Genomic DNA, 27,500 nt, shown 5'->3' on the forward strand with positions numbered 1-27,500 from the left:
TCCGTTTTGAAGGTTTCAGTTTCTCATGCCAATTGTCTATTGTTCAAGTGAACAGAAACGTCTTTGGTATCTCTAGTGAGAAAAAGAGGCTTCTACGTATCTCCTCAGAGAGTTGAACTGTTGTTTCTGTCAGTTTATTTCTAGTCTTTTCCAGTTTATCTCTGGTAACTTTTAGTTGTCTTTTTGCAATTTTCAATCTACGATTTAATTGAAATTCGGCATCAGCTGATTACTTTCTTGTTTCTCTAAGAGTATTTGCAATCAAACTGAGATGCAAGACAACGTTGTCTGCAATGTGTTTGTGTAAGTCACCACGACTTCCTCTAAACCGACAACCACTGTCTTTGAATTTACAATCAAGAAGACTCCTGGGACATGTTCCTTGCATGCCAATATGATATTCCATTTGACATCTCTGAACCATCATGCCACACTTGTATATGCAGTCTAGAAGATACTTGTCATACTCGTCGTAATGATCCTGTACAACCTGTTCTATTTTTAGATTACAATAAACACATGAGATCACTCGTTGATTGGTCACGTGTTCATCCATGTTATTTCTCATAGATAATTTCTCACAGCCATTCACACGAACAACATATGCATACTGACATCATATGTCATGAATTTTTTATGTCTCACTTTTCCAGTCCATCCACATCCTTTCTTGTGTAAACAATACTTTATATTCAAGCCCAGAATTTCTCTCTTCTGAATCAGTGCGTGGTCGTGGAAAGTATCTGATCCTTACATTCCATCCTACGCACAAGGCAGAAAGCAAACCGTCCCAAACACAAGCAGCTGCTTCAATATGACACGAAAGCTCTAGAAATAGAAGGCAACCGAAAACCCTACGGCTGTCTCACTGAATAGATCTACGTTACTGAAAGTTTGTGTCTTCACTAGTCTCTATATGTGCCAAAAAAAGTTTGTTCCAGTTACATCATCGCCAAAGTGACAATAGGTACGTAACTTCCACTATACAGCTGACGCTTAGTAACTTCCGGGAAAAGGGCCCGATGTAAACCGGGTACTAAAAAAGGCGGAGATAAGGTAAGCACGTCATCATAAGTGCGCGAACGTCATAGTCGGTGGTAGACGTGGTAGAAATGACGGTAAGAAAAGGGTCAAAACAAGATCTAGCCGCGTATAGTAGTGCTAAAAAGAATCTTACTAAATTTGTTGTGCATTAGAATTCATTTCAAACTATAACAGTGAAAGCAATCTTTATGCAGATATGTTCTTGCAGAAAGGTGTATGATAGATAGATCGCAGGCGTCTTCGAGACGCTCTTCGATAATTATGACTTGTTATTTATAATTTGTATGTGTTTTAATCAAGTCTCTTCAGTAGAGAAATTACTGCTTACTTCGGCGTGCTATTAAGAGACGGTGCACAATTCACTGTATGCTTGAGTATAATATTATTGAGAATGACCAGCTCATGCATAAGAACAAAGAAGGTTATACAATTGCACTCTTGCACTCTTGTACTTTTCTCGCATTTGCATTAGGGGCGCATTTCTTTATTCTTCACTTACTCCGGTGAAGCTCACTCAAACTCCACAAACTAATCCCGTGAGACGGTATATTATAGTTTGTGGAGTTTGCATAAGCTCCACCGGATTAGACTGTGAAAATAAAGAAATCCGGTAAAGGTCCACAACCTCAACTGGATTAGGTTGTGGAAAATATACAAATTCGCCCTTGGTCTTTTGTCTTTGATGTATGCTGACTGTCACGGCAAATGTCGATACAGTTGTGCCAATTTATGCATTCATAACTCAAGCAACAATACTTTCGTGACGTAAGGGAGGTTTGAAACAAACTTTACTGATACGTTTATATATCAGTCACACTGCTTCTCTACCACTATTTAATTAATTAATCAATTTTTTTCTTACTGTACACACACACACACACACACACACACACACACACACACACACACACACAAACACACAAACACACACACACGTGCGCGCGCGCGCGCGCATACACACACGGTTATTAAAAACATTCAAAGCCATAACGTAGTTTGTCGTTGAAAAGAGTGCAGCAATCTCTTGTGCACAGTCGCCACAAAATTGTTGTAGTCCTCGGCATTTCCGTCAAGACTGTGTAAACTCAAGTGGGGCACTTGTTTCTACTTTGCAGGAAATACCAATTACATTGCATGCAAATAGCACACGTTACTCCAAGGTTGTCTGTTTCGCATATATTTAACAACTCCAGTAAACGACTACTGGTCACGTGTCAAAGTGGGCTTTCACGTGTTTGGCACGTGTGCCCATGATATATAGCAATCTAGCATGAAAACGAGGCTATAGATGCGAGTATTATTATGGTTTACTAACAACAAACAGTACTAAAAGCAGTGACAGAGCAACTAAACATCTCAGTATAAAGTCCAGACATCAATAATATTTAAAATATTTGTATCAGTCATGACCATCTCCAACTTTGAGATGAACATGCAGTTCTATGCAAATTGCATTATTTTTGATGTAACAACGTGACTTCAATCTGCCATGAGAAACAATCTCTTTATGACCAAAACCGATAGCACATGTAGAGGACGTCAGTGCATTTCCATATGGTGGCGATATTTTCTTGCAAATATTTTTCCTCTCAACTTGTTGGTCTACAAGTTCAAAATCAAAAGAAAAGGGAAATGGCCATTTGACTTCATTGTCAAAATCACCTTCAGTTGAAAATAGAAAAAGACTAAGATAGCCTCTGATGTCAGCATTCTGTCCGTTTGGATAAGCTGTAAGGTACAAGTGATACCCAGGAGGAACGTAGAATGGCTTGCTAAACAACACATAGTTGTCTAAAGCATTCATATTCTCATGCCAGTCATTTACGGTCCAAGTGAAGAAAAACTTTTCTGATATTTGTGGAAAAAGAGACAGGCACCCATGAATCTGATTAGAAATTTTTGCTGTAGCTTCGGTCAGTTCTTTTCTAGTTTTTTCCAGTTCATCTTTAGTAGCTTTTAGTTCTCCTTTTGCAATATTCAGTTAGTGTTCTAATTTTAGTTCACTAGCTGCAGATTTCTTCTTTGTTCCTTTCAGTGCACTACCAATTAAACTAAGATGCAAACCAATGTTGTTTTCAACATGTCTACATAAATCATGACGATATCCTTGAAATTGACAGCCATTGTCTTTGAAATCACAATCAAGAAGACTTTTTGGACATGTTCCCTGCCTGCCAATATGATATTCCATTCGACATCTTTCTACCATCATGCCACACTTGTATGTACAGTCTATAGGATACTGGTCACACTCTTCATAATGATTTTCCATTTCTACTTGTTTCACAATGATGTTACAATGCTTGCAAGAGATCAGTCGTTGAGGACACTGATTTGCTACATGATTATCCATGTTTCTTCGCATTACTAGTTGCTCACATCCATTCACACAAGCATCGTCCACATACTGACATTCTCTGTCATGCATCTCGCTATCTCTTAGTTCACCAGTCCACGCACATCCTTTCTCATGTAAACAACATTTGATCTTCAAGTCCAGTATTTCTCTTTTCAGTGCATTGTTGGGGAAAGTATTCGATTCTTCTAATGGCATCCTACACACGGGGCAAGAAGCAGACTGTTGTAGACATTGCGTCAAGCAGCTGGTGCAAAAGTTGTGGCCACATCTAGGTAGAGTTGGTTTTCTAAATGCTAAATGACGGACAGGGCATGTCAGCCTGTCAGCGAGCGGTTCTACAAACACGACGTCAAAGCCACATGCTGTAGCAGCCATGAGAGGGGCGTATCCGTGCGCATGCTCTAATCATGATCAGAATGAGGATACAAATAGGATACAACGGCTAACAGCTGATATTTAATACAAAAACTATAATAACTGCTAAACGCGAGGTGGCTTTATAGCGTATGTCAAGGTAGCTTCTAGAGTTCAGTGGGCAAACATCTACTCATAGTTGATCTTTCTGTCGCGTTTCATATTGCATGACATCATTTCTCGATGTTAACGCGAGCACTTAACCAATATCACTCTTAATTCTTTTACATCTGGGACACTAAAATAGTTTTCGAAGCGATGTTTGTCTTATAAAGTTAGAATCTCTTTTAATTTTTTGATCCGAGTCTACCTACCTTGAGATGTCGTATTTGTTAAATTGTGACGTCATTAGCGACGTTACAGAGCTGCAAATTATTCGTGAATCCCCAACCATGTAACTCTGAATGTGCGCCACTGTTTACTCACTCCAATTAAAGCAGCTTAGAACTTTTCAATTTTTCCAATGTATATACATTTTCCTGCATCACAAATGCTAACTGTATTATTCCCATAATATTTGGCATGCAGTCTACTACTTGTAAGATGTAAGTTCATGTAATCACGTAAGTTGAGATTACTAAGTGTTTGCGCAACTAAATTGAGCACGAAAATGCATCATTTATTGAACAACAGAGTAACAAAGCAAGCAAACAGATACAAGATACTGTTTTGTTGATCTAGAGAAACTCGAAATTTTAGGGCATTTACATTAGTTAGTCCTGAGCCTCTTCGTTTTTGACGTGTACAGACAGTCTTATACAAATGACATCATTCATTCCTGATGTAGCGCGTGACTCCAATTGCTGGTGACTAGCAAATTTTCGATAAACACATCCGTTAGAACATGTGGACGACGTCAGTGCATCTCAATATGGTGGTGATAGTTTGCGACAAATATTCGTCCCTCCAATTTGTTGGTCTACATGATCAATATAAAAGGAAAGGGAAATGAATATCTGACAGTCTTGTCAAAATCTCCTTTACCTGCCTGTACAAATATACTCAGACATTCTCTGTAATCAGAATGGTTACCATCCAACCTACGTAGAGACGTATAATTAATAACGGCAAAATTCTCCATCTGTTTAAACGGGTTTAGTAAAAAGAGAACATATTACTTTTAGCAGCTGCCTTGACTACCAGCCTCATGTCAAAGTCAGATAATGCAGAACAATAATGAATGTTTTGCTCATGACAAAATCGTCTCGCGGATCGTTCAGAAAACATTTGACTCCAGGATATCTTCTTCGAAGTCTAGCACTTTGTTTGAGTGCGTTAGCCCAGCCTTCACCATTTCTTGAATTTTTCTCTCGTCTATCCGTGACTCAATTTGATACGATGTGCCTCTACTGTACGTGCTGCTAATTAGTTGGAGAATCTCCAAGTTTGTCGCGTCTGCAAGCTGTCCGGAAACTTGTGTATCTGCCTACGTAGCTACTAAAATTTAGTTAGTCGGCGCGTCCAGCTGTCACGATCCAGGAGAATTTCCAAAGCACCATCGACCACCAACATGATTGTGCCCTCCACAACCTCGTAATGCTAGCGATCTTGCCGAACATGTGAAAGCATTCTTTCAATGCACACTCTAAGGATCGACCCTTAGCGAGTGCTAAACGATGTCTTTGACTTCAATTCGTTGTTTATTGTGTGTGCGTGTGATCTACTTCCACGAAACAGGAGGAAACCCCTAGTTGATGTTGATACTGATCATGGTACTAGAGGATCTCTACGTGATCATGCAGTACGTTGCTCGTGTAAAGTTAGTTGGTACTGAATTGGCGACTAGTCTGCTGGTACAGTACGACATATGTAAATGTGGTAGTTGAACGCGGTACCGTCGAGGAGAGGGGCGTGTCAGCAGGACAATGTACACGTACGTTCCCTATGCCCTCCCGCCATGAGCACTGCGTGCGTGTCCATGCACCTTTACTATTTGGTCTCGTAATTCACTTGTAGTCAGTGTGGGTTCTGTTCTCACGGCACAGGAGAGACACAGCATGAGGTTGTAGAGGTTCTAGCAGCGCTATCGGGTAGTGTTATAGGGAAAGTACAAATGTAGACATGAAGTGCAACTTGCAGTTGGGCCAATCGTACTACTACATCTACAGTAATGACGCGACCACGCACTTCGAGTTACTAAAAATTAGTAACTGTCTGAAGCGGTGTACGTACAAGTGCGAAAACACGGTACAGAAAACGTGCTGATGTGATTAGCAGAAACCGCGCCTAGTTTAATTGAATCACCGTATCAGCACGCGTTGGAATGCACCCCTACGCCGTGCAATGGACTCCCTACCGCGTACACTGCTACTCGTTCTTTCAATTTTCTTTTTCTAATGTACTCAAATTATTTGAGAAAACGGATGAGCGTTCAATTTCTGTTAGTTCAAATCCGGCCATCAGTTCATATATACAACTACGTCCGCCTTCTCGTCGGCACAGCAATTTCTAATATACTGCACCTAAAAATTTACAAATTTGAAATAATAAAATTAAATTTTGATTTTTTTTAAAATTTAAATTTAAAATTTCAATGTAATTTTTTTTTAAAAATGGTAACATTAAATTAAAAATTTAAAGTTTCAAAACATAAAATTGAGAAATTGAATTTCAAAAATATTAAGTTTAAAAATTTTAAATTTGTAATTTGAAATGGCCAAAAGACCCACTGACCACGCACATCCTTTCTCATGTAAACAACATTTGATATTCAAGTCCAGTATTTCTCTTTTCATTGCATTGTTAGGAAACGTATTCGATCCGTTTCGAAACGGATTTCAATTCCGTCCTACACATGGGACAAGAAGCAGACTATTGTAGACATTGCGTCAGGCAACTGCTGCAAAAGTGGTGGACACATCGAGTAAGCACTGGTTCTCTAAACGCTAGAGGACAGATAGGGGATGTCAACCTCTCACTGAGCGGTTCTACAAACACGACACTATCAAAGCCCCGTGTTGCAGCAGCCATAATGAATGTTACTTTGCGCATGTGCACAGTTATTCCTACTCATGCAAAGTAGCACCCGTACTGAATAAATTATAGAAATATATTTCACTTATGTACAATTAACTTAATTTTAAAACTTTGTATAAACGAGAAAATACAGACTTATTAGACCAAAAGCACACCAGTAGGACGTTCTGTTGCAAATTTATGCACCAATGGTATGTAGGAAGACTCGATGGAATTTGATTAACACATTGATGAGTTGAGATAGACAACACTAAAACATGTACAGTAGCTGTGAGTACAATACACCATAGCTTACTGAATGTTAATAGCAACAAGCGGTACTGAACGCTACACTAACAAAGCAAACAGTCTCAATATTAATTAAGAAATTTTAGAAAGCCTACCCATAAAACAGTCAATGTCAGTCATACATGTACTCCTCATTCTTGACATAGACATGCAATTTTATACAAATTGAATCATCTTTGATGTAACAACGTGACCTCAATGTGTGGCGAGAAACAAATCTTGAAAAACCACGTCCTCCTTTAGATTTAGAAGGCTGTAGTCCTCTTTCATATGGTGGTAATGCTCGGTGGAAAATATTCTCTCCTCCAACTTGTTGGTCTACAAGTTCAATAGCAAATGAATAAGGAAATGGCCAACTCACTATACTATCAAAATCACCTATTCTTGGAAACAGAAATAGGCTAAGATAGTCTCTGCAACTAGCATTGATGCCATTTGGATAAGCACCAATGTACAAGTGATACCCAGGATAAACATAAAACGAACTGCTGGTAGTTCCTTCTGTAACACTTGCTGCCTTTCTAGAAAGTTGCATCTTTTCCTGCCAATTATCTATTGTCCAAGTAAACAAAAATTGTTTTGGTGTTTGTGGTAAAAGAGACAGGCTTCTCCTGTGTATGTCTACAGAAAGTTGACCCATTGCTTCTGTCAGTTTACCTCTAGTTTTCTCCAGCTCATCTTTAGTTTTTGCCAATTCGTTTCTGGTTTCTGCCAATTCATCTCTAGTTTCTGCCATTTCATCTCTAGTAGCTCTTAGTTCGTCCTTTGTGTTATTCAGTTCCTGTTTCAATTGATGTTCACTAGCAGCTGATTTCTCATTTGTTTCTCTCAGTGCACTTGCAATCAAACTAAAATGCAAACCAATGTTGTTTTCAATATGTTTGCATAAATCATGGCGATTTCCCCTAAACTGACAGCCACTGTCCTCGAAATCACAACCAAGAAGACTGTTTGGACATGTTCCTCGCCTGCCAATATGATCTTCCATTTTACATCTCTGAACCATCATGCCACACTTGTATGTACAGTTTATAGGATACTTGTCACATTCTTTGTAATGATCATCTATTTCTAGTTGCTTTATATTGCGGTCACAATTCTCACAAGAGATCATTCGGTGAAGACAATGATTTGCCATATGATCCTCCTTGTCTTTTCTCATTATTAATTGCCCACATTCATTATCACACACGACATCCACATACTGACATTCTCTGTCATGCATCTCACCATTTCTTAGTTCACCAGTCCACGCACATCCTTTCTCATGTAAACAACATTTGATAATCAAGTCCAGTATTTCTCTCTTCATTGCATTGTTAGGGAAAATATTTGATGCTTCCAATTCCATCCTACACACGGGACAAGAAGCAGACTGTTGTAGACATGGCATCAAGCAGTTGTTGCAAAAATGGTGGCCACATCGAGTTAGCACTGGTTCTCTAAACGCTACATGACAGATAGGGCACGTCAACCTCTCACTGAGTGGTTCTACAAACACCTCATCAAAGCCACGTGTTGCCTGCGTAGCCATAAGCAATGCTGTTTGAGCACGTGGCCTGCTCAAGCAGAACCCGTATCAGGAAACGAGTCAGTTAGTGGCTCACTGATATCGCGACTGTGGCCTCGGATAGGTAATGTAATGGGTAGACACTTTACAGTTGCCCTTCTTCTGCACAGGCTTTACTAGATGACAGACATAATGTTATGGCTATCGATACAGAGCCCTATATAGAGCCCTCTAAAGAGAGCCCTATATAGAGAGAGTTGCGACACGACGAGTACCGGTTTTTCGATCACGTGATTACATGGGCGCCATGTTTATTCAACTGCGCGTGTACAGTTCCGTGTTAAGAAAGCTCTCGGCGTGGTTTTGAGTTGGTTCCTTTGCAATGCCCTGTTGTTCTGCGTGGGGATGCTCGAATAGATCAGAGATGGGATCTAGGATGTTTGTGTTTCCCCGTAATCCAGCTCTGGGAGGCAAGAGTGAAACGAAAGAACTGGGCGGCATCGTCATCGTCGTTTCTTTGTGAGGTAATCGATGTTGTAGTACAGTGTGGTTCAATCCCTTACAAAATTTGCTGTCACGGCAAACTCAGCTAGAGAGATATATACGAACGTCTAGCTGTTGCTTGAAAGATCTTTGTGGTTAGTTATGTCCATAGGGTAAACGGCATACACGTGTTTGATAGTCAAGTACAGGGGTGTGGAGCCAAGCTGCTTCAACTAGGCTGTCCGCCACTATATTGTTGACAGTGTGTTCCTGATACGGGTACGCCTTGGTGCTGGCCATCCAAGGTGGATGAGGCACCGGAGCACCTTGGTATGTATAGTGGTTCTTTACGTTCGTGCTCTCTGTCTGTTTTCTATGGCTTGGTCTAATGATCATGGATGCTTAATAATAGCATATCTTTGTGCTTTCTGTAGGGTCCACTTTGATGTGTCTCAGTTTGAATGTAAGAGATTGATGGGAAGAGGAAACTGGCTGTGCCTACAATTTTTTCTCACCGAACGAGTTCCTGCTCAGAGAAAGCCTCCGACTGAAAGAAGTGCCCCGTCAATCCCAGCAGCTCCATCTGACCACACCTATTGTGAACATGGTCAACTATCACCTGTGAAGGTTAGTGTTACTCTTTCGCTGAATGTTGTTTAACAACGTTAGACAGAGTTGACTCCACCCCAGGTGGGTCAGAGTCCCGGTCTGATGACCGTCTCCTTCTGTTCACGCATGCACATACTTGGGCTCTGATCCTCACGCCTGGGCCAGACTTTCCCTCCAGCAAGTCTAACGAAGCTCGTCCAGTGGAGGTATCTGACGGCGAAGTTACCTGGTGATACATAAGACTATGAATATCCGACAAAGGTATGGTATCAAGTAAGTGCCCACAATAATACAATAGTACTGAGTTACCAAGTCAATTGTGTTTCAACTTCTGTAGGTTATGCTTAGACCCTACAAAATTACTTCTGTGTTTCTCATACAGTGAGACTCTTAATTAACTACGTTTGCCCCAGCAAAGAGTAGAAAAATCATGCGTGATCTCCATCATTATATCATTGCCAAAACACTTAGCAGATGTTGTGAAATGCTTGCTCTATCAATCATTCCAGAGCACAGCCTTGTCTCTGTGTGGGCTAGCATCAGTCATTTCAACTTAGGTATGTCTATACCCTTTTGTCACCTGGCCCATTAGGATGAGATTTGTCAGAATGTTATTGATGAAGAACAGCTTAGTTCATTCACACTTGTTAACAGGAAGACTAAATCCCTCTAAGTATGTTGGATTGTGATGTGAAAACACACATGGTCCCAAATAAGTATTCACAATATATTATTGTGGCTTCCTCTGAAATGCAAGGCATTTTGGCACATTTTTGTATGCAAACAAAAAATACCTGAAATTTTACAATTTTTTCAAACTGAATGAGAAACACATAATTGTATGGCCTGATATAACTACAGTTATTATTTTAGGTACAACGTGTACATGTGCTTTATAGTAAGACTCAAATTGTGAACTTGGTAATTGCTACTGATGATTAACAACTTGATGTAAATAGACAAATTCATGTTTCAGTCGTTAACACGTGGTTTTTTGCAGCTGATCTTGAACAAGCACTAGATGAAGAGGTACCTAGTACTGAAGTTGGTGTGTCTGCTATGTACTATAAAAAATATAGTATACAGAATCAAAAGAACTGGAGCTGTAGTTAGATTATTTAGTTATGTCTACCTCAGCTGCAGCATACGTAGTATAGTGATGATTATCAGGCGTCGATTTGTAAGTGGTCATGTTACACAGTAAGCAGAAACAATATCGTACGAGTTTAGATCTGTGGGCGGTCTGAATCCCGAGGCTACGTGCGCGCAGAGATACACAGAAGAGCCTGAAATCTGGCCGTTACGAACTCATTGAAGCTAACTTATTGGTTGCAGATCTCTTTTGTGTTTAAGATCAGATTCGAGTAGCCCTACAAGGACTAAACCCAAATGGCTCAGAGCAATGACTATATCGAATAGAAAGGCGATTGAAAAACTAGACTAGTGGCTGGGCTACAGCCGTCAAAATCAGGTAGTCGTTTTGTCTTGAGTAGTGCACTGTTTACCCTAGTTCTCGAGTTTTGTCGTAGTCGGTACAATTTTTACGTCATTTCTTATCTTGCGCAGCTAGATAAAACATGGTGTCCAAATCCGGGTTGTCGCAACTCTCTCTATAAAGGGCTCTGACGTACCCGTCTGCTGCATGATGTTAAGGCCAAGCCAGTGGTCATGTCCACCCCAGTCAATGACCAGGTACTCATTTATACTCCTGAGTCGAGAGAAGCGATTGCGTGTAAGTTTCTTGCATAAACAACATTTGATCTTCAAGTCCAGTATTTCTCTTTTCAGTGCCTTGTTGGGGAAAGTACTCGATTCTTCCAATGGCATCCTACACACGGGGCAAGAAGCAGACTGTTGTAGACATTGCGTCAAGCAGCTGGTGCAAAAGTTGTGGCCACATCGAGCTAGAGTTGTTTCTCTAAATGTTAAATGACAGATAGGGCATGTCAGCCTGTCAGCGAGTGGTTCTACAAACACGACGTCAAAGTCACATGTTGTAGCAGCCATGAGAGGGGCGTATGCCTGCGCATACTCTACTCATGATCAGAATGAGTGTACAAATAGGATACAGCGGCTAACAGCTGACATTTAATACAAAAACTTTAAATAACTGCTAAACGCGAGGTGGCTTTCTAGCGTATGTCACGGTAGCTTCTAGAGTTCAGTGGGCAAACATCTACTCATTGTTGATCTTTTTCACGTGTTCCATATTGTATGACATCATTTCTCGATGTTAACGCGCGCACCCAACCAATAGCACTTTTAATCCTTTTACATCTGGGACACTAAAATAGTTTTCTAAGCGATGATTGTCTTATAAAGTTAGAATCTCTTGTAATTTTTTGATCTGAGTCTACCTTCCTTGAGATGTCGTAATTGTTAAATTTTGACGTCATTAGCGACGTTACAGAGCTGCAAATTATTCGTGAATCTCCAACCATGTAACTCTGAATGTACGCCAGTGTTCACTCACTCCATTCAATTAAGCAGCTTAGAACTTTTCAATTTTTCCAATGTATATACATTTTTTCTGCATTACAAATGCGAACTGTATAATTTCCATAATATTTGGCATGCAGTCTACTACTTGTAAGATGTAAGTTCATGTAATCACGTAATTTGAAATTACTAAGTTTTTGCGCAACTAAATTGAGCACGAAAATGCATCATTTATTGAACAACAGAGTCACAAAGCATGCAAACAGATACAAGATACCATTTTGTTGATAGAGAGAAATTCGAATTTTAATGGCAATTACATTAATTAGTCTTGAGCCTCTTCGTTCTTGACGTGTACAGACAGACTTATACAAATGGCATCATCCCTGTGGTAGCGGCGTGACTCCAATTGCTGGTGACTAGTAAATTTTCGATAACCACATCCCTTAGAATACGTGGACGTGGACGACGGCAGTGCATCTCAATATGGTGGTGATAGTTTGCGACAAATATTCATTCCTCCAACTTGTTGGTCTACAAGATCAATATCAAAGGAAAAGGGAAAAACCCGTCTGACCGTCTTGTCAAAATCTTCTTTACCTGCATGTACAAATATACTCAGACATTCTCTGTAATCAGGATGGTTACTATTTGGGTAGGCAACCAATGTACATGTGATACCCCGGATAAACATAGAATCGACTGCTGTTGATCTTTTCTATACCATCCTTCCGCTTTGAAGGTTTCAGTTTCTCATGCCAATTGTCTATTGTCCAAGTGAACAAAAACGTCTTTGGTATCTCTAGTGAGAAAAAGAGGCTTCTACGTATCTGTTCAGAGAGTTGAACTGTTGTTTGTGTCAGTTTACTTGTAGTCTTCTTCGGTTCATCTCTGGTAACTTTTGGTACATCTTTTGCAATATTCAATTTACGATGTAATTGAAATTGAGAATCAACTTATTTTTTTCTTGTTTCTCTAAGAGTATTTGCAATCAAACTGAGATGCAAGACAAGGTTGTCTGCAATGTGATTGTGTAAGTCGCCACGACTTCCTCTAGACCGACAACCACTGTCTTTGAATTCACAATCAAGAAGACTCTTTGGACATGTTCCCTCTCCCTCCCTCTCCCTCTCTCTCTCTCCCTCTCCCTCCCTCTCCTTCCCTCTCCCTCTCTCTCCCTCTCTCTCCCTCTATCTCCCTCTCTCCCCTCTACCCGCTATCAGTTGCTGCTGAAATATTGACTCGAAGGAATGCTGCTGTTGAAGGTAATGTTAATTTAAATTATTATTAATTAAAGAATGACAGTTTAGCACTTACATTTGTAACAATATCAATTACGCAAGTGTCTTTCTGTTTGAGGCATTTTTGTATACATAGTGTGCACTTGAATAATTAAATGGCCTAACAAATTGCAGATTTTGTTATTCATTATTGCTTCCAAATTTGTTTTTATTATTATTTTTTACGAATTTTTTTAAAAGAAGTTGATCTTATATTATTGACATATGAATCAGAAGAGAGATGCAGTTGAAGAAGACAAGATATTGCCATGCCACCAATTCTCATTTGTTCACTGCATTACTGATTTTATTTTGGTCGGACTTTTTGCATCGGTAAGATAAAGCAACGGGTGTGAAGTGTGATTCTGACATGCAGTATCACGTGATGTAACCCAACTGGATCCCTGGCAGATCTGAGTGCATTCAGACACTCTAGAATTGCGTCACAAGGAACGAACAGTGCCCTTTGACGTATCCATCATTCTTCTAGAAAATCTGTTTTTCTAACAAGGCCAATATTTAGGACAATTATGTATTATCTTAAAATTTCTTTATATTTAAATAATAATTGTGGCTATTAACCTTTCTAGTCTACCTACTTTAGTTATGTAAAGTGTTGTTGCTCGTGCATGTGTACTTTAAGGGCATATCTTCTTACTGCAAAGAAATATGTCCTCAGGTGGTTGGTGTATATCAATCCGTGTAATAAATGCAGTTCATAGTGCGCTAGTCATTGGACCAACTGAGCTGCTGTTGATGATGTATTAATACAGTGCAGGGTTGCCTATATGGCAGTTGGTGGTGAGTTGATCATCAGATCTTCAGGAACCTTGCAGTGGCTAAATCTAAATTTAGAATTGTTGAATAACTCCATTTCTGATCTAGACAAACATTCTAGATCACAAACGTTTTGGATCACAGAATTTCTGAACCTCAAATTTTGAACCAGTTCAAGATTTTGGACCACCTCAAACTTTGAACCACTAAAATTCTGAGATACCTCAAATCTTTTGGAGGTATGTGGTTGTCCAGAACACCAACTTTCCCTAATCCCTATCTAGTGTAGATAAAGCTTAAATGGTCTGATTGTGTGTGTCTGTGTGTGTGTGTGTGTGTGTGTGTGTGTGTGTGTGTGTGTGTGTGTGTGTGTGTGTGTGTGTGTGTGTGTGTGTGTGTGTGTGACAGCCTGAACCATTGGAACACACCGGTGACTCTAATATATTAGATTCCAATCGGATTTTACTATCCACAGTTCTAAACGCAGGTTGTCAGGTATACAAGCGTTACAATGTGAGTGTCACTCGACGACTGAATGACGGCTGCCGCACATGCCCTATTAGAATAAGGCAAACGCTTCTCAAAGTTCTCTGATCGAGAATGCACGAGACATACAGCGATTGCTCCAGTTCTCTCATACAAAACCAAATTTTGCACACTTTGGTGAGGAGAGCCTGATAGACAGAATATTTTGTTGGTCTGGCCTTAGTCTCCAATTACATGCAGTGTGGTCAACTTCCACACGTTATCAACTTCCTTTCCACTTCAGCGGCTTAGCATTAATTAAGTGTTTCAAAATTCTCTCCTCGTAAGCAAAACGTTTGAAGTTCAGCAGTTCAATTATGGTTGCAAGCAGTAGAGAATGTCAAAGTTTTCTCTTGTTGTTGTCGCTTCCGTTTCTCTTCGGGTGAGGTCAATTGACCGCACGTAACACGAAGGTTTCCGTCTTGATCTCTAATCGGTAAATCTGCAGTCTGGTCTCTTAACATTAACAATGTATGCTACCTTACAGCAGCAACAAATGAAACACTGATTTTACCTACGTGTCATGTGCTCTACTAACCACGTGACCGAAGCATTTGTGTCTAGAGAGAGCCAGCATGCCAGATGACATATTTCACAAGTCTGTCAATACTGTCTGCCGTGGGCGTGAAATCGTTCTTATAATTATTTCTAAGATTAGTCGTCAAGTTTAAAGGAATTCGACAATTTTGTGACTCTATTTTCACAAACCAACCATTTTCTGAGACTTTATAGACTGCAGCTGGATAGTATAAAATTATCTCACCTCATAGTTCTCAGGGTATACACACCGGACGCGTCTATATTAAGTTTATGCGACAAATGGTATTAAAGCGTAATTCTAGCACCCACCGTGGAACGTCATGCATGGCCTTTGCACTATGGGTAAGAAAGAGTAAACTAATATAGGGACCATGTTACCATCTTCAGATTCAGTGACAACTGTGTTAATCGAGTCAAAGTATACAGTGACGTTCATGTGGCTAAAATCTGGCGAAATCAGCATCGAGGAACATTTCCACTTTTTCTCCAGATCTATACGCATATTACAGATAGCGTTTGCCACTTGTCATTTCCGATACTGTAACAATGCATGCGACATTTACACCATCCAATTTGCCTATAATTGATTACCTACATCCATGAAATTGCTACGTTTCCTGCAAAGCACCGTTAGTTTCTTGACCAAGTTCGTGCACTGTGAATAACTAGAACATGCCGCTGGGATGGATTTGCTTCCTGCCTTGACTCTATATAATGCGAAGACCACCACGCTATTGGACGGTATATCTCTACACAACAGCTTTACTTACAATACGAAAGATGACATTGGGAACACTCGGATGGAAGGTACTCCTGAGTTGTCTTCTGATTTCTCCATCCGGGATTATGACTGCTCCCATTCACAAGCAAAGTTCGATCTGTTTAATCGTTCAGCCATCAAGAAATAGATACTCTTATTGACCATATTCTTTGTTAGAGGTGCATATGAATATAAATATTTACAACTATTGATTGTAGAGAAGCAAGCAATTGAACTAACGAGGTCACAGGATCTGCAACAGTCAGTATCCAACAACATGAAATCTCAACTGCAAAACAATATTGATAACATCAAGTCTGATTCGCAAATTGCTTTTGACAACCAACGAAGCAAATCAACTAATGTTATGAAAGACAATAATACTCGTGTATTACCTTCTTCGACTACAATTTTTCCGCCAGTAGTTAGTCGTGCAATATTTGGAGGTTGAGACAGCAACTCTTCTATTCAGCCAAATGACGACGAACCACCAAAGTGTCAAGAAAACTGGACTGCACCGTGGCAGGTGGGTCTGATGCTTCTTACCACAAATAAAATTTGAAATAATAAAATTAAATTTTGATTTTAAAAAAATTTAAATTTAAAAATTTAATGTAATTTTTTTTAAAATGGTAACATTAAATTAAAAATTTTAAATTTCAAAACATAAAATTGAGAAATTGAATTTCAAAAATATTAAATTTAAAAATTTTAAATTTGTAATTTAAAATGGCCAAAAGACCCACTGACCACGCACATCCTTTCTCATGTAAACAACATTTGATATTCAAGTCCAGTATTTCTCTTTTCATTGCATTGTTGGGAAACGTATTCGATCCGTTTCGAAACGGATTTCAATTCCGTCCTACACATGGGACAAGAAGCAGAGTATTGTAGACATTGCGTCAGGCAACTGCTGCAAAAGTGGTGGACACATCGAGTAAGCACTGGTTCTCTAAACGCTAGAGGACAGATAGGGGATGTCAACCTCTCACTGAGCGGTTCTACAAACACGACACTATCAAAGCCCCGTGTTGCAGCAGCCATAATGAATGTTACTTTGCGCATGTGCACAGTTATTCCTACTCATGCAAAGTAGCACCCGTACTGAATAAATTATAGAAATATATTTAACTTATGTACAATTAACTTAATTTTAAAACTTTGTATAAACGAGAAAATACAGACTTATTAGACCAAAAGCACACCAGTAGGACGTTCTGTTGCAAATTTATGCACCAATGGTATGTAGGAAGACTCGATGGAATTTGATTAACACATTGATGAGTTGAGATAGACCACACTAAAACATGTACAGTAGCTGTGAGTACAATACACCATAGCTTACTGAATGTTAATAGCAACAAGCGGTACTGAACGCTACACTAACAAAGCAAACAGTCTCAATATTAATTAAGAAATTTTAGAAAGCCTACCCATAAAACAGTCAATGTCAGTCATACATGTACTCCTCATTCTTGACATAGACATGCAGTTTTATACAAATTGAATCATCTTTGATGTAACAACGTGACCTCAATGTGTGGCGAGAAACAAATCTTGAAAAACCACGTCCTTGTTTAGATTTAGAAGGCTGTAGTCCTCTTTCATGTGGTAATGCTCGGTGGAAAATATTCTCTCCTCCAACTTGTTGGTCTACAAGTTCAATAGCAAGTGAATAAGGAAATGGCCAACTCACTATACTATCAAAATCACCTATTCTTGGAAACAGAAATAGGCTAAGATAGTCTCTGCAACTAGCATTGATGCCATTTGGATAAGCACCAATGTACAAGTGATACCCAGGATAAACATAAAACGAACTGCTGGTAGTTCCTTCTGTAACACTTGCTGCCTTTCTAGAAAGTTGCATCTTTTCCTGCCAATTATCTATTGTCCAAGTAAACAAAAATTGTTTTGGTGTTTGTGGTAAAAGAGACAGGCTTCTCCTGTGTATGTCTACAGAAAGTTGACCCATTGCTTTTGTCAGTTTACCTCTAGTTTTCTCCAGCTCATCTTTAGTTTTTGCCAATTCGTTTCTGGTTTCTGCCAATTCATCTCTAGTTTCTGCCATTTCATCTCTAGTAGCTCTTAGTTCTTCCTTTGTGTTATTCAGTTCCTGTTTCAATTGATGTTCACTAGCAGCTGATTTCTCATTTGTTTCTCTCAGTGCACTTGCAATCAAACTAAAATGCAAACCAATGTTGTTTTCAATATGTTTGCATAAATCATGGCGATTTCCCCTAAACTGACAGCCACTGTCCTCGAAATCACAACCAAGAAGACTGTTTGGACATGTTCCCCGCCTGCCAATATGATCTTCCATTTTACATCTCTGAACCATCATGCCACACTTGTATGTACAGTTTATAGGATACTTGTCACATTCTTTGTAATGATCATCTATTTCTAGTTGCTTTATATTGCGGTCACAATTCTCACAAGAGATCATTCGGTGAAGACAATGATTTGCCATATGATCCTCCTTGTCTTTTCTCATTATTAATTGCCCACATTCATTATCACACACGACATCCACATACTGACATTCTCTGTCATGCATCTCACCATTTCTTAGTTCACCAGTCCACGCACATCCTTTCTCATGTAAACAACATTTGATAATCAAGTCCAGTATTTCTCTCTTCATTGCATTGTTAGGGAAAATATTTGATGCTTCCAATTCCATCCTACACACGGGACAAGAAGCAGACTGTTGTAGACATGGCATCAAGCAGTTGTTGCAAAAATGGTGGCCACATCGAGTTAGCACTGGTTCTCTAAACGCTACATGACAGATAGGGCACGTCAACCTCTCACTGAGTGGTTCTACAAACACCTCATCAAAGCCACGTGTTGCCTGCGTAGCCATAACCTTTTAGCAATGCTGTTTGAGCACGTGGCCTGCTCAAGCAGAACCCGTATCAGGAAACGAGTCAGTTAGTGGCTCACTGATATCGCGACTGTGGCCTCGGAAAGGTAATGTAATGGGTAGACACTTTACAGTTGCCCTTCTTCTGCACAGGCTTTACTAGATGACAGACATAATGTTATGGCTATCGATACAGAGCCCTATATAGAGCCCTCTAAAGAGAGCCCTATGTAGAGAGAGTTGCGACATGACGAGTCCCGGTTTTTCGATCACGTGATTACATGGGCGCCATGTTTTATCCAACTGCGCGTGTACAGTTCCGTGTTAAGAAAGCTCTCGGCGTGGTTTTGAGTTGGTTCCTTTGCAATGCCCTGTTGTTCTGCGTGGGGATGCTCGAATAGATCAGAGATGGGATCTAGGATGTTTGTGTTTCCCCGTAATCCAGCTCTGGGAGGAAAGAGTGAAACGAAAGAACTGGGCGGCATCGTCATCGTCGTTTCTTTGTGAGGTAATCGATGTTGTAGTACAGTGTGGTTCAATCCCTTTACAAAATTTGCTGTCACGGCAAACTCAGCTAGAGAGATATATACGAACGTCTAGCCAGGGGCGTACCGTGGCATGGGCTAAATGGGCTATAGCCCCCCCAGTTTTTGTGGGCGTTTCCCATTTTGTCAGGTGAAAACTAGCGTTACGTAGCTTTTTGTAAGAGTTCTGTGCAAGAGGAAACCGCAGGATGATTTTTCAGTAAATAGGTGCTTGTTTAGTCTGCTCCATACTGTATATATGTATACGAGTAAACGTAATACTTTGTGGTCTGCATTGTTGCTACTAATACAATTTTTGTCAAAGGGGCGTGTCAGTGTTCGGGTATTTCAGCCCCCCCAATTCCAATGGCCACGGTACGCCCCTGGTCTAGCTGTTGCTTGAAAGATCTTTGTGGTTAGTTATATCCATAGGGTAAACGGCATACACGTGTTCGATAGTCAAGTACAGGGGTGTGGAGCCAAGCTGCTTCAACTAAGCTGTCCGCCACTATATTGTTGACAGTGTGTTCCTGATACGGGTACGCCTTGGTGCTGGCCATCCAAGGTGGATGAGGCACCGGAGCACCTTGGTATGTATAGTGGTTCTTTACGTTCGTGCTCTCTGTCTGTTTTCTATGGCTTGGTCTAATGATCATGGATGCTTAATAGCATATCTTTGTGCTTTCTGTAGGGTCCACTTTGATGTGTCTCAGTTTGAATGTAAGTGGTTGATGGGAAGAGGAAACTGGCAGTGCCTACAATTTTTTCTCACCGAACGAGTTCCTGCTCAGAGAAAGCCTCCGACTGAAAGAAGTGCCCCGTCAATCCCAGCAGCTCCATCTGACCACACCTATTGTGAACATGGTCAACTATCACCTTGTGAAGGTTAGTGTTACTCTTTCGCTGAATGTTGTTTAACAACGTTAGACAGAGTTGACTCCACCCCGGGTGGGTCAGAGTTCCGGTCTGATGACCGTCTCCTTCTGTTCACGCATGCACATACTTGGGCTCTGATCCTCACGCCGGGGCCAGACTTTCCCTCCAGCAAGTCTAACGAAGCTCGTCCAGTGGAGGTATCTGACGGCGAAGTTACCTGGTGATACATAAGACTATGAATATCCGACAAAGGTATGGTATCAAGTAAGTGCCCGCAATAATACAATAGTACTGAGTTACCAAGTCAATTGTGTTTCAACTTCTGGAGGTTATGCTTAGACCCTACAAAATTACTTCTGTGTTTCTCATCCAGTGAGACTCTTAATTAACTACGTTTGCCCCAGCAAAGAGTAGAAAAATCATGCGTGATCTCCATCATTATATCATTGCCAAAACACTTAGCAGATGTTGTGAAATGCTTGCTCTATCAATCATTCCAGAGCACAGCCTTGTCTCTGTGTGGGCTAGCACCAGTCATTTCAACTTAGGTATGTCTATACCCTTTTGTCACCTGGCCCATTAGGATGAGATTTGTCAGAATGTTATTGATGAAGAACGGCTTAGTTCATTCACACTTGTTAACAGGAAGACTAAATCCCTCTAAGTATGTTGGATTTGTGATGTGAAAACACACATGGTCCCAAATAAGTATTCACAATATATTATTGTGACTTCCTCTGAAATGCAAGGCATCTTGGCACATTTCTGTATGCAAACAAGAAATACCTGAAATTTAACAATTTTTTCAAACTGAATGAGAAACACATAATTGTATGGCCTGATATAACTACAGTTATTATTTTAGGTACAACGTGTACATGTGCTTTATAGTAAGACTCAAATTGTGAACTTGGTAATTGCTACTGATGATTAACAACTTGATGTAAATAGACAAATTCATGTTTCAGTCGTTAACACGTGGGTTTTTTGCAGCTGAACTTGAACAAGCACTAGATGAAGAGGTACCTAGTAATGAAGTTGGTGTGTCTGCTATGTACTATAAAAAATATAGTATACAGAATCAAAAGAACTGGAGCTGTAGTTAGATTATTTAGTTATGTCTACCTCAGCTGCGGCATACGTAGTATATTGATGATTACCAGGCGTCGATTTGTAAGTGGACATGTCACACAGTAAGCAGAAACAATATCGTACGAGTTTAGATCTGTGGGCGGTCTGAATCCCGAGGCTACGTGCGCGCAGAGATACACAGAAAAGCCTGAAATCTGGCCGTTACGAACTCCTTGAAGCTAACTTATTGGTTGCAGATCTCTTTTGTGTTTAAGATCAGATTCGAGTAGCCTTGCAAGGACTAAACCCAAATGGCTCAGAGCAATGACGGTATCGAATGGAAAGGCGATTGAAAAACTAGACTAGTGGCTAAATTATGTTGGTAACATGACACATTGAACTGCTGGCAAGTTGCACCACAAGTCCTAGATCATGTAGAGAGTGATCTCCTATAGTATTTTATGTTCAATTATCCGAATTTCAATTATTCGATGTTCTGTCATGGAAGTACCGAATTTATAGTAATAACTGACAGATAAAGTCGAACCGGACACATTTCTTTCATGAAGTGTTTCTACGATGCTCACTCTCTTTTCAGCTGATCAATAAATGATTAAAGCGACACTGTCAAGATTTGAGCGCACAAGTGCGCATGCTTGTGCGCTCTAGGCGTGTCACACTTCGCGCGCAAACCTACATCGGGACTCCTAGGACAGCGCAATGGCGTTTCGTGACGATAGAAAGCGTATTAGTGCATCAGACACGTCTGCTGACGAAGAAGCAGTGGTTATTCCGGTACGCAGACAATGGGACTTTTCGCTAGGATGTCTATAGCTAGGAGTTGATTATGCGTGTTTTCAGGAAGAAGCTAGATGCAACTGCAAGGGTACATGCCAGAGAGTCCGTCGGGGAAATAGAGGTTATCAATGTAAAGCAGCAGGGGTACGATGTGTTCTATTATGCGGATGCAGACAAGAACGTTGCAGAAATCGTGAAGATCACTTGGACGTTAGCTTGCATGGAGCCTTTTTGTAGCTAGGCTACCTACGCGTTGATAATATTATTGGTGTGCCTTTTTCACTGAATACAGGGTGCACATATGAGGAATGATGGTGAAGAAACAGTTCGTGCTGTAACAGCTCCTAGACAGTCATTTCCCACAGAGGAAGAAATCCAGGTTGTGAAGATACCCATTGATACAATTGTCCTAATATGTCGCAATGATGGTAGGTATTACATGAGTTCTTTGTAGGGATTCGTGAGAGGGTTGACAATAGAACAGCTGCAAAGAACGTTGACCAGTTTCTTGCGTCATGGTAGAGGATCGTTTGATCTTGCCAGAATGTATTCTGATATTGAGGACCAAGGCACTGTGGGAGATCATCCGTTTGCTGCACCCCCCAACCCAAATCCTCCTAGGTGGTGCAAATGTGGAAGGTGTGGGGACATGGGTACAGGAAGAGCAAGAGAGAACGTCTGCTGCCAACAAGATCAGTGTGTCACAACGGAAGAATATTTGAGAGCCACATGTCTAGATCATAATGTGCTGACACTGACCATCCGACTACATGCAGATTACATGAGTGAAAGACCCAACTACAGAGCAAATGGATTTCGAAAGGCAGCTTATCGGCAATACATTCTTGGTCGCTATGAATATCTCGGTAAAGGAACAAGACGAATAGCTCCTTGTGTCGTTCGTTGTGTCAGACATTGGTTTCCAGCACCAGATGGGAGGTACATGGGCTACAAGAGTGAGTAAGCAACGTTTAACAGGGATATTCCTCTAGGTACCCTAACTTTAGCTAAGTAGGTTCTTGGTATACATTGACTGTTCCTTTTATCTCGCATCCACGTCATCGATTTCATCGATTTCTCTGGTTGTGTGAGCATTGACTGTTGAGTTGCTGTTACCTTCACATATAATATAATATATGATATATGAAACGTTGCTTTGATTTCAACTCAAAATGGTCATTGTACCTGTTCTGCTGCGCTGCTGTTCTACAAGAGAACTGGTACCAGGAGGAGCAACAGGAGCAATAGTTGACTGCGCAAAAGAAGATTTCAATGGCTTCTGTAGTACTGATCCAGTATCTTTGACTTTTCGCAGTAATACTCTGTGCATAAGCTGTGAAATGTGTGGGTAAGTCTTGTGCTGCTTGACCTTTGTAACGGTCCACTGTTGTGAGTTTTTATTGTATTTTCTGTGAAATCTTCTCTCACTAGACGTTTTTGGTTGTGCATGTTGTCTGTCCACATGAACATTGTGATCCAGTGCAGCAAGCAAACAGCGAGCTTTGAATGCATCAAACCTGTCATCAACAAATGAGGAAACATTGCCACGGTAAACTCATTGATACAAAGTAGCAAAATAACCCAAATGCTGTTCGTTTAGGGGCATACTTCAAGATTACACTGTGGTAGTTCTCTAATGCACCTGTATGCCTAGAATCAAACATGCATCATGACCATTGGACTAGAATGAATCTCAAGTGAGAACCAATACCTAGATCGTGCATAATATGCCATTCATCTCATCCACTTTGCATCAAGAACAATCTTCCTGAGAAATTTCATTGCTTGAGAATCTACTCCGAGAGGTGTCTTTGCAGTGTCATTGATATCAGCTTCTGTCAATTCACTGTGGTGGCATCTACCAGTGGCCCAGGTATGCTCACCAGAGACGTGATGCAGCACTCCTATCCAGATGGCCTGCAATGAAAAATTGCATATCTCAGAATGAGGAGTCTGTGACTTTCTAGTCCTTACATATACTGCTCTTGTTGATTAATAATTAATTGATGAAATAGTAGGTTTTTGTCACCTACTGTGTGCTATAATATCTCATTTAGCTAGCAAACACAAGACAACTACACTGGAGCGGTGTTGACATTGATTCATGCCCTAGCTTGATATGAGTTTGGGTATTGCTGGTGCTAAGTGATGTCTTCTTCTGTTTTATTTTAATGCGTAAAAAAAGATGAACGAAATTTTGGTTTGCAAGACCAAAATTGGTGAACTGCTATCAAATCTGGAACTACTTCTCATGATATATTGATAGCACACACACACACACACACACACACACACACACACACACACACACACACACACACACACACACACACACACACACACACACACACACACACAACCAAAAGAGCACCTTCAATTTCTGGACGTCTCCCTGTGCCTGTTCACACGACCACCAGAAATGGTTGACTATGGACCTTTTCCATGGTCTTAATTCTGCAAGCTCCTTTTTCTTTGATGCCTGGAAAAGAAACAAGCTATTGAACTGATTTTGAAATAAAATTCGTTGTAACAAAAGCCTTAAAACCTCAGACAACGCTTTTGCTAGCTTCTTGGCTTTATGCCAGACATCTAGGGAATGAAAGATCTCTTTATATTCAGCATCTCGTGCTACACAGTATAGTAGAAAACAAGAAGGTAGAGTCGTACCACCTGTGAGTTAGCTGAAAAGGTTATACCCATCATTGCTTTTACACTTGTGGATGCATCTGTGACAAGTTCTACTACGTTGATCCTGAGTCGGACAGATGTCATTCCTCGCTGAAGACCAAGTTTTTCCATCCTCATGCTCTTTAAGTCTACATCTCGTTTGTCAACAATTTGTACATCAATAACTTTGTGGCTCTCACAATTCATTAACGAGTAGACACAGTACTTTGCTGAGAAACCGGGTGAGTCGTTCCTCCCATCACCAGCTAGGACAACAGGGCAGTTTGCAATGTCAGCAAGATTTGTCTCCCTGGTCTCCGACCAAAGTTCAAAAACTGAGGGACAAATGTAGAGTCTTTGAATTCGATAGAATGTTGATTGTGACTGGAACTTCAACCCCAAGAAACGGCACATGAGCTCAATCTTTGCAAACTGGTTGCCAGAGAGAACTATTGAGGAAGCAAAAAGCAGGTCGTTGGTGAAGAAGGGATATGACTTTCTTCCCTTGCAACGCTTAGAGCTACTCCATGAGCCTTCATGACGATTTCTGCAATGCCATTGTAAACAAAGTGTGCCACCAACATACGTTTGCTTCACTGATATCTTCTCTTGACAGAAGGGATGCCTGCATGCTGTCCCAAGAAGCTGCAAGATGTTGTCTGCATCACACACCACTCGAGCACAAGTAGTCGTCTCTTCCAAATCATCCTCCAAGATGGTCCTTTGTGCTGGTATGAAGCTACCATGAGCACAAAAGTTGATGACTTGAAGCACTGGATGTGGTCGTGTGTAATGGATTGGAACCTATAAAACCTGATACTACACATGTGAGTTAATAAATTTCTACCCTCTCAACCTCAGTTTCATTTTGAGAAGGAATTGGTCCTGCTGAAGAATTTATGTCTGAATTTTCCGGCAGAATAGATGTATCCAAGAAACTTGCATCAAGTTCATCATCCAAGCAAGGGTTTTCATCTATCAGCTCAGGTAAGGAATCACTGCAACTGGATAACAGACAAACGTACCCCTATTCATGCCCAAGCAACTTTGTAAATGAATGAAGAAATCTAGGTACCGTACGTTTCTAAATGATGGTCAATTTCAGATGTGTCATCTGATTCACCTTGAATTGCCAGTAATCGCTGTATCCTGCAAGCAGAAGGTATGCAGAGAAAGTAATGAAACCATGAAAATGGCTTCCAATGAAGGATTTACTCAGATTGGTTGTGGATTTCTTCATCATCTTCTTCTGACCTACTCAAACAGAATCTAGAATCAGAGTACATGACAGCGCAGACAAGCATTCTACCCTGATGTTGATGAACTGACATCCGAGTGCTGCCACACACCTACGGACGCTTTTTCTTCACTGTTACCTTGACTGCTGCTTGTAATATTTACAGGTGTGCACCCATCCTCGACCCCTGACAAGGAATCTTCACTAACCATGTACAGAGAGTATATAAATTATGTAGAATTTACAAAACAACTTTATCAAAACAATCGAGAAGCAGCAATCTTCAAAATATATGAGCTATTGCCTCGCTCACTAATACAATATCGTGGGCAAGAACGTAAATTGTCATCTAAAATATATTTTACCATTTCTGACTGATAGGACTCAGACGTGTGGCAAACCGTTGTCTTCCTTGTCTCACCTGGTTGGGTGTAGAGCAGAGATTTAGTACACCTGTGACACATATGTACATTGCAGGAGAGAAGTTCCAGCAGGCTGTACATGTCCAATCAACACACAATGCAGTCTAGTGTTGTTTACCTTCATACTCTCTTGAATCATCAGTTCTTATTCGCTTAGATGGTAAGGAGTCTTCAGATTCAGGTGCTTCATGTCTTTGGCAACTAAATTCATACGGAACGAGGGCGCACACATGCACACAGCATTACATAATACTACAGTGATTAATTCACAGGCAACAATCTCTCACCTGCAGGACTCAACGAATACCAGAAGTAAACCAGCAAGCTCTCCAAAAGACGACACCTGCCACTGAACCTTTAATCGCCAAAGCCTACTATAGATGTCTTGCGACAGTTTAATAGTCTTCATAACACTTGTTGTGCACTTGCGGCGACGTCCTGCCCCTTGACGTGCACCTCCATGGCTTCTCTTCTGATACCGAAGTCATATCGGTGACAACTTCCGGGAATCTTGTCCATCACGTGCGGCTTGCAAAGGGCCCGTTTTCGCCGTAGAAAGTAACCGTTCGAAGTCGAAAACAAACGCTATACTTGCTCTATATTTACAAAACTTATACGACGTATCAAATCCATGCGCAATGACCTAGTCAAGTACGACGATATCGGCTGTCAGGCACTCAAAGCACGACAAAAGTCGATCTATTGCCAAAACGTGGCAGATAACGCAATATAACTACAGGTAAAATTGCACTTGCCAACGATTCCTCGTTTTGGAGAACTTGAAAAATTTCTACCTAAATTCAAGTTTGCGGGGGCGTTTAGACGCTAGGTATCCGAGGATAAAATCTTGACAGTGTCGCTTTAAGTTAATGCAGCTAAGGTGGGAAGGCGATAAGTAGTAAAATTCGAGCTCTCTGATTAGTGAACACCCGCTAGCGACACCTTTATCGACAAATAGAAGTGTTGTATGGTATGATACCCAGACTGAGGGTGGAGCAAGGCGTAGAAAGCTTCATAATATATATATAT

At 40.6% G+C, this 27,500-nt stretch overlaps 6 protein-coding genes and 3 long non-coding RNA genes across 10 annotated transcripts in view; 3 read left to right on the forward strand and 6 right to left on the reverse strand.

The window, feature by feature from the left end:
- Positions 1-3,778, reverse strand: part of LOC134193641 (uncharacterized) — a 6,363-nt gene extending 2,585 nt beyond the window's left edge. Inside the window, exons 1-3 of the mRNA XM_062662482.1 lie at positions 3,088-3,778; positions 2,465-3,009; positions 268-610 (exon numbers count right to left, since the gene is read on the reverse strand). Coding sequence (XP_062518466.1) covers positions 268-610; positions 2,465-3,009; positions 3,088-3,778 — 1,579 coding nt within the window. The remainder of the gene's footprint in view (positions 1-267; positions 611-2,464; positions 3,010-3,087) is intronic.
- A 3,242-nt stretch (positions 3,779-7,020) lies between these two features.
- LOC134193642 (TNF receptor-associated factor 6-like) lies at positions 7,021-8,615 on the reverse strand. The gene has a single exon (XM_062662483.1). The coding sequence runs from the start codon at positions 8,613-8,615 to the stop codon at positions 7,194-7,196; it is 1,422 nt and encodes a 473-aa protein (XP_062518467.1). The 3' UTR covers positions 7,021-7,193.
- A 304-nt stretch (positions 8,616-8,919) lies between these two features.
- LOC134194263 (uncharacterized) lies at positions 8,920-10,898 on the forward strand. 2 transcript variants are annotated; one of them, XR_009972181.1, is made up of 4 exons: positions 8,920-9,115; positions 9,509-9,701; positions 9,765-9,956; positions 10,684-10,898. It is a non-coding gene; the product is annotated as an uncharacterized LOC134194263 (long non-coding RNA). The 2 variants fall into 2 exon arrangements; XR_009972180.1 differs by having other exon boundaries at positions 9,765-9,944.
- A 4,890-nt stretch (positions 10,899-15,788) lies between these two features.
- Positions 15,789-16,533, reverse strand: LOC134193573 (uncharacterized). The gene is made up of 3 exons (XR_009972092.1): positions 16,400-16,533; positions 16,015-16,293; positions 15,789-15,951 (listed from the first exon to the last, which is right to left on the reverse strand). It is a non-coding gene; the product is annotated as an uncharacterized LOC134193573 (long non-coding RNA).
- Positions 16,534-17,301: 768 nt separating this feature from the next.
- On the reverse strand, positions 17,302-18,876 carry LOC134193643 (TNF receptor-associated factor 6-like). The gene has a single exon (XM_062662484.1). It carries the CDS (start codon positions 18,874-18,876, stop codon positions 17,458-17,460), a length of 1,419 nt encoding a protein of 472 aa, XP_062518468.1. The 3' UTR covers positions 17,302-17,457.
- A 279-nt stretch (positions 18,877-19,155) lies between these two features.
- Positions 19,156-21,480, forward strand: LOC134194103 (uncharacterized). The gene is made up of 3 exons (XR_009972145.1): positions 19,156-19,384; positions 20,092-20,528; positions 21,270-21,480. It is a non-coding gene; the product is annotated as an uncharacterized LOC134194103 (long non-coding RNA).
- A 587-nt stretch (positions 21,481-22,067) lies between these two features.
- On the forward strand, positions 22,068-23,109 carry LOC134193644 (uncharacterized). The gene is made up of 4 exons (XM_062662485.1): positions 22,068-22,142; positions 22,209-22,355; positions 22,438-22,524; positions 22,600-23,109. The coding sequence occupies exons 1-4, from the start codon at positions 22,068-22,070 to the stop codon at positions 23,107-23,109; spliced, it is 819 nt and encodes a 272-aa protein (XP_062518469.1).
- A 26-nt stretch (positions 23,110-23,135) lies between these two features.
- LOC134193899 (uncharacterized) lies at positions 23,136-23,809 on the reverse strand. The gene is made up of 3 exons (XM_062662755.1): positions 23,727-23,809; positions 23,331-23,662; positions 23,136-23,261 (listed from the first exon to the last, which is right to left on the reverse strand). Exons 1-3 carry the CDS (start codon positions 23,807-23,809, stop codon positions 23,188-23,190), a joined length of 489 nt encoding a protein of 162 aa, XP_062518739.1. The 3' UTR covers positions 23,136-23,187.
- A 70-nt stretch (positions 23,810-23,879) lies between these two features.
- LOC134193645 (uncharacterized) lies at positions 23,880-26,905 on the reverse strand. The gene is made up of 11 exons (XM_062662486.1): positions 26,759-26,905; positions 26,590-26,672; positions 26,415-26,502; positions 26,122-26,253; positions 26,028-26,066; positions 25,893-25,961; positions 25,669-25,816; positions 24,842-25,616; positions 24,691-24,773; positions 24,517-24,624; positions 23,880-24,062 (listed from the first exon to the last, which is right to left on the reverse strand). The coding sequence occupies exons 1-11, from the start codon at positions 26,878-26,880 to the stop codon at positions 23,880-23,882; spliced, it is 1,830 nt and encodes a 609-aa protein (XP_062518470.1). The 5' UTR covers positions 26,881-26,905.
- Between the last annotated feature and the right edge of the window lie 595 nt (positions 26,906-27,500).

The sequence above is a fragment of the Corticium candelabrum genome, chromosome 18 (assembly GCF_963422355.1).
Source record: "Corticium candelabrum chromosome 18, ooCorCand1.1, whole genome shotgun sequence".
NCBI classification, from domain to species: Eukaryota; Metazoa; Porifera; class Homoscleromorpha; order Homosclerophorida; family Plakinidae; genus Corticium; species Corticium candelabrum.

What these genes read in the sequence shown, in the direction of transcription:
- LOC134193899 (XM_062662755.1), bottom strand. Translation starts at nt 23,809, where the DNA reads ATGTTTGATTCTAGGCATACAGGTGCATTAGAGAACTACCACAGTGTA. An exon ending in CCTAAACGAACAGCATTTGG is followed by an intron (nt 23,663 to 23,726) that starts GTTATTTTGCTA and finishes TGTTGATGACAG; the next exon opens with GTTTGATGCATTCAAAGCTC. An exon ending in ACAGCAGCGCAGCAGAACAG is followed by an intron (nt 23,262 to 23,330) that starts GTACAATGACCA and finishes TTATATGTGAAG; the next exon opens with GTAACAGCAACTCAACAGTC.
- LOC134193644 (XM_062662485.1), top strand. Translation starts at nt 22,068, where the DNA reads ATGGCGTTTCGTGACGATAGAAAGCGTATTAGTGCATCAGACACGTCT. An exon ending in ATCGTGAAGATCACTTGGAC is followed by an intron (nt 22,356 to 22,437) that starts GTTAGCTTGCAT and finishes CACTGAATACAG; the next exon opens with GGTGCACATATGAGGAATGA. An exon ending in CCACAGAGGAAGAAATCCAG is followed by an intron (nt 22,525 to 22,599) that starts GTTGTGAAGATA and finishes AGTTCTTTGTAG; the next exon opens with GGATTCGTGAGAGGGTTGAC.
- LOC134193645 (XM_062662486.1), bottom strand. Translation starts at nt 26,880, where the DNA reads ATGAAGACTATTAAACTGTCGCAAGACATCTATAGTAGGCTTTGGCGA. An exon ending in AGTCCTATCAGTCAGAAATG is followed by an intron (nt 26,254 to 26,414) that starts GTAAAATATATT and finishes GTACATGGTTAG; the next exon opens with TGAAGATTCCTTGTCAGGGG. An exon ending in CTTCTCAAAATGAAACTGAG is followed by an intron (nt 25,617 to 25,668) that starts GTTGAGAGGGTA and finishes CAGGTTTTATAG; the next exon opens with GTTCCAATCCATTACACACG.
- LOC134193642 (XM_062662483.1), bottom strand. Translation starts at nt 8,615, where the DNA reads ATGGCTACGCAGGCAACACGTGGCTTTGATGAGGTGTTTGTAGAACCA.
- LOC134193643 (XM_062662484.1), bottom strand. Translation starts at nt 18,876, where the DNA reads ATGGCTACGCAGGCAACACGTGGCTTTGATGAGGTGTTTGTAGAACCA.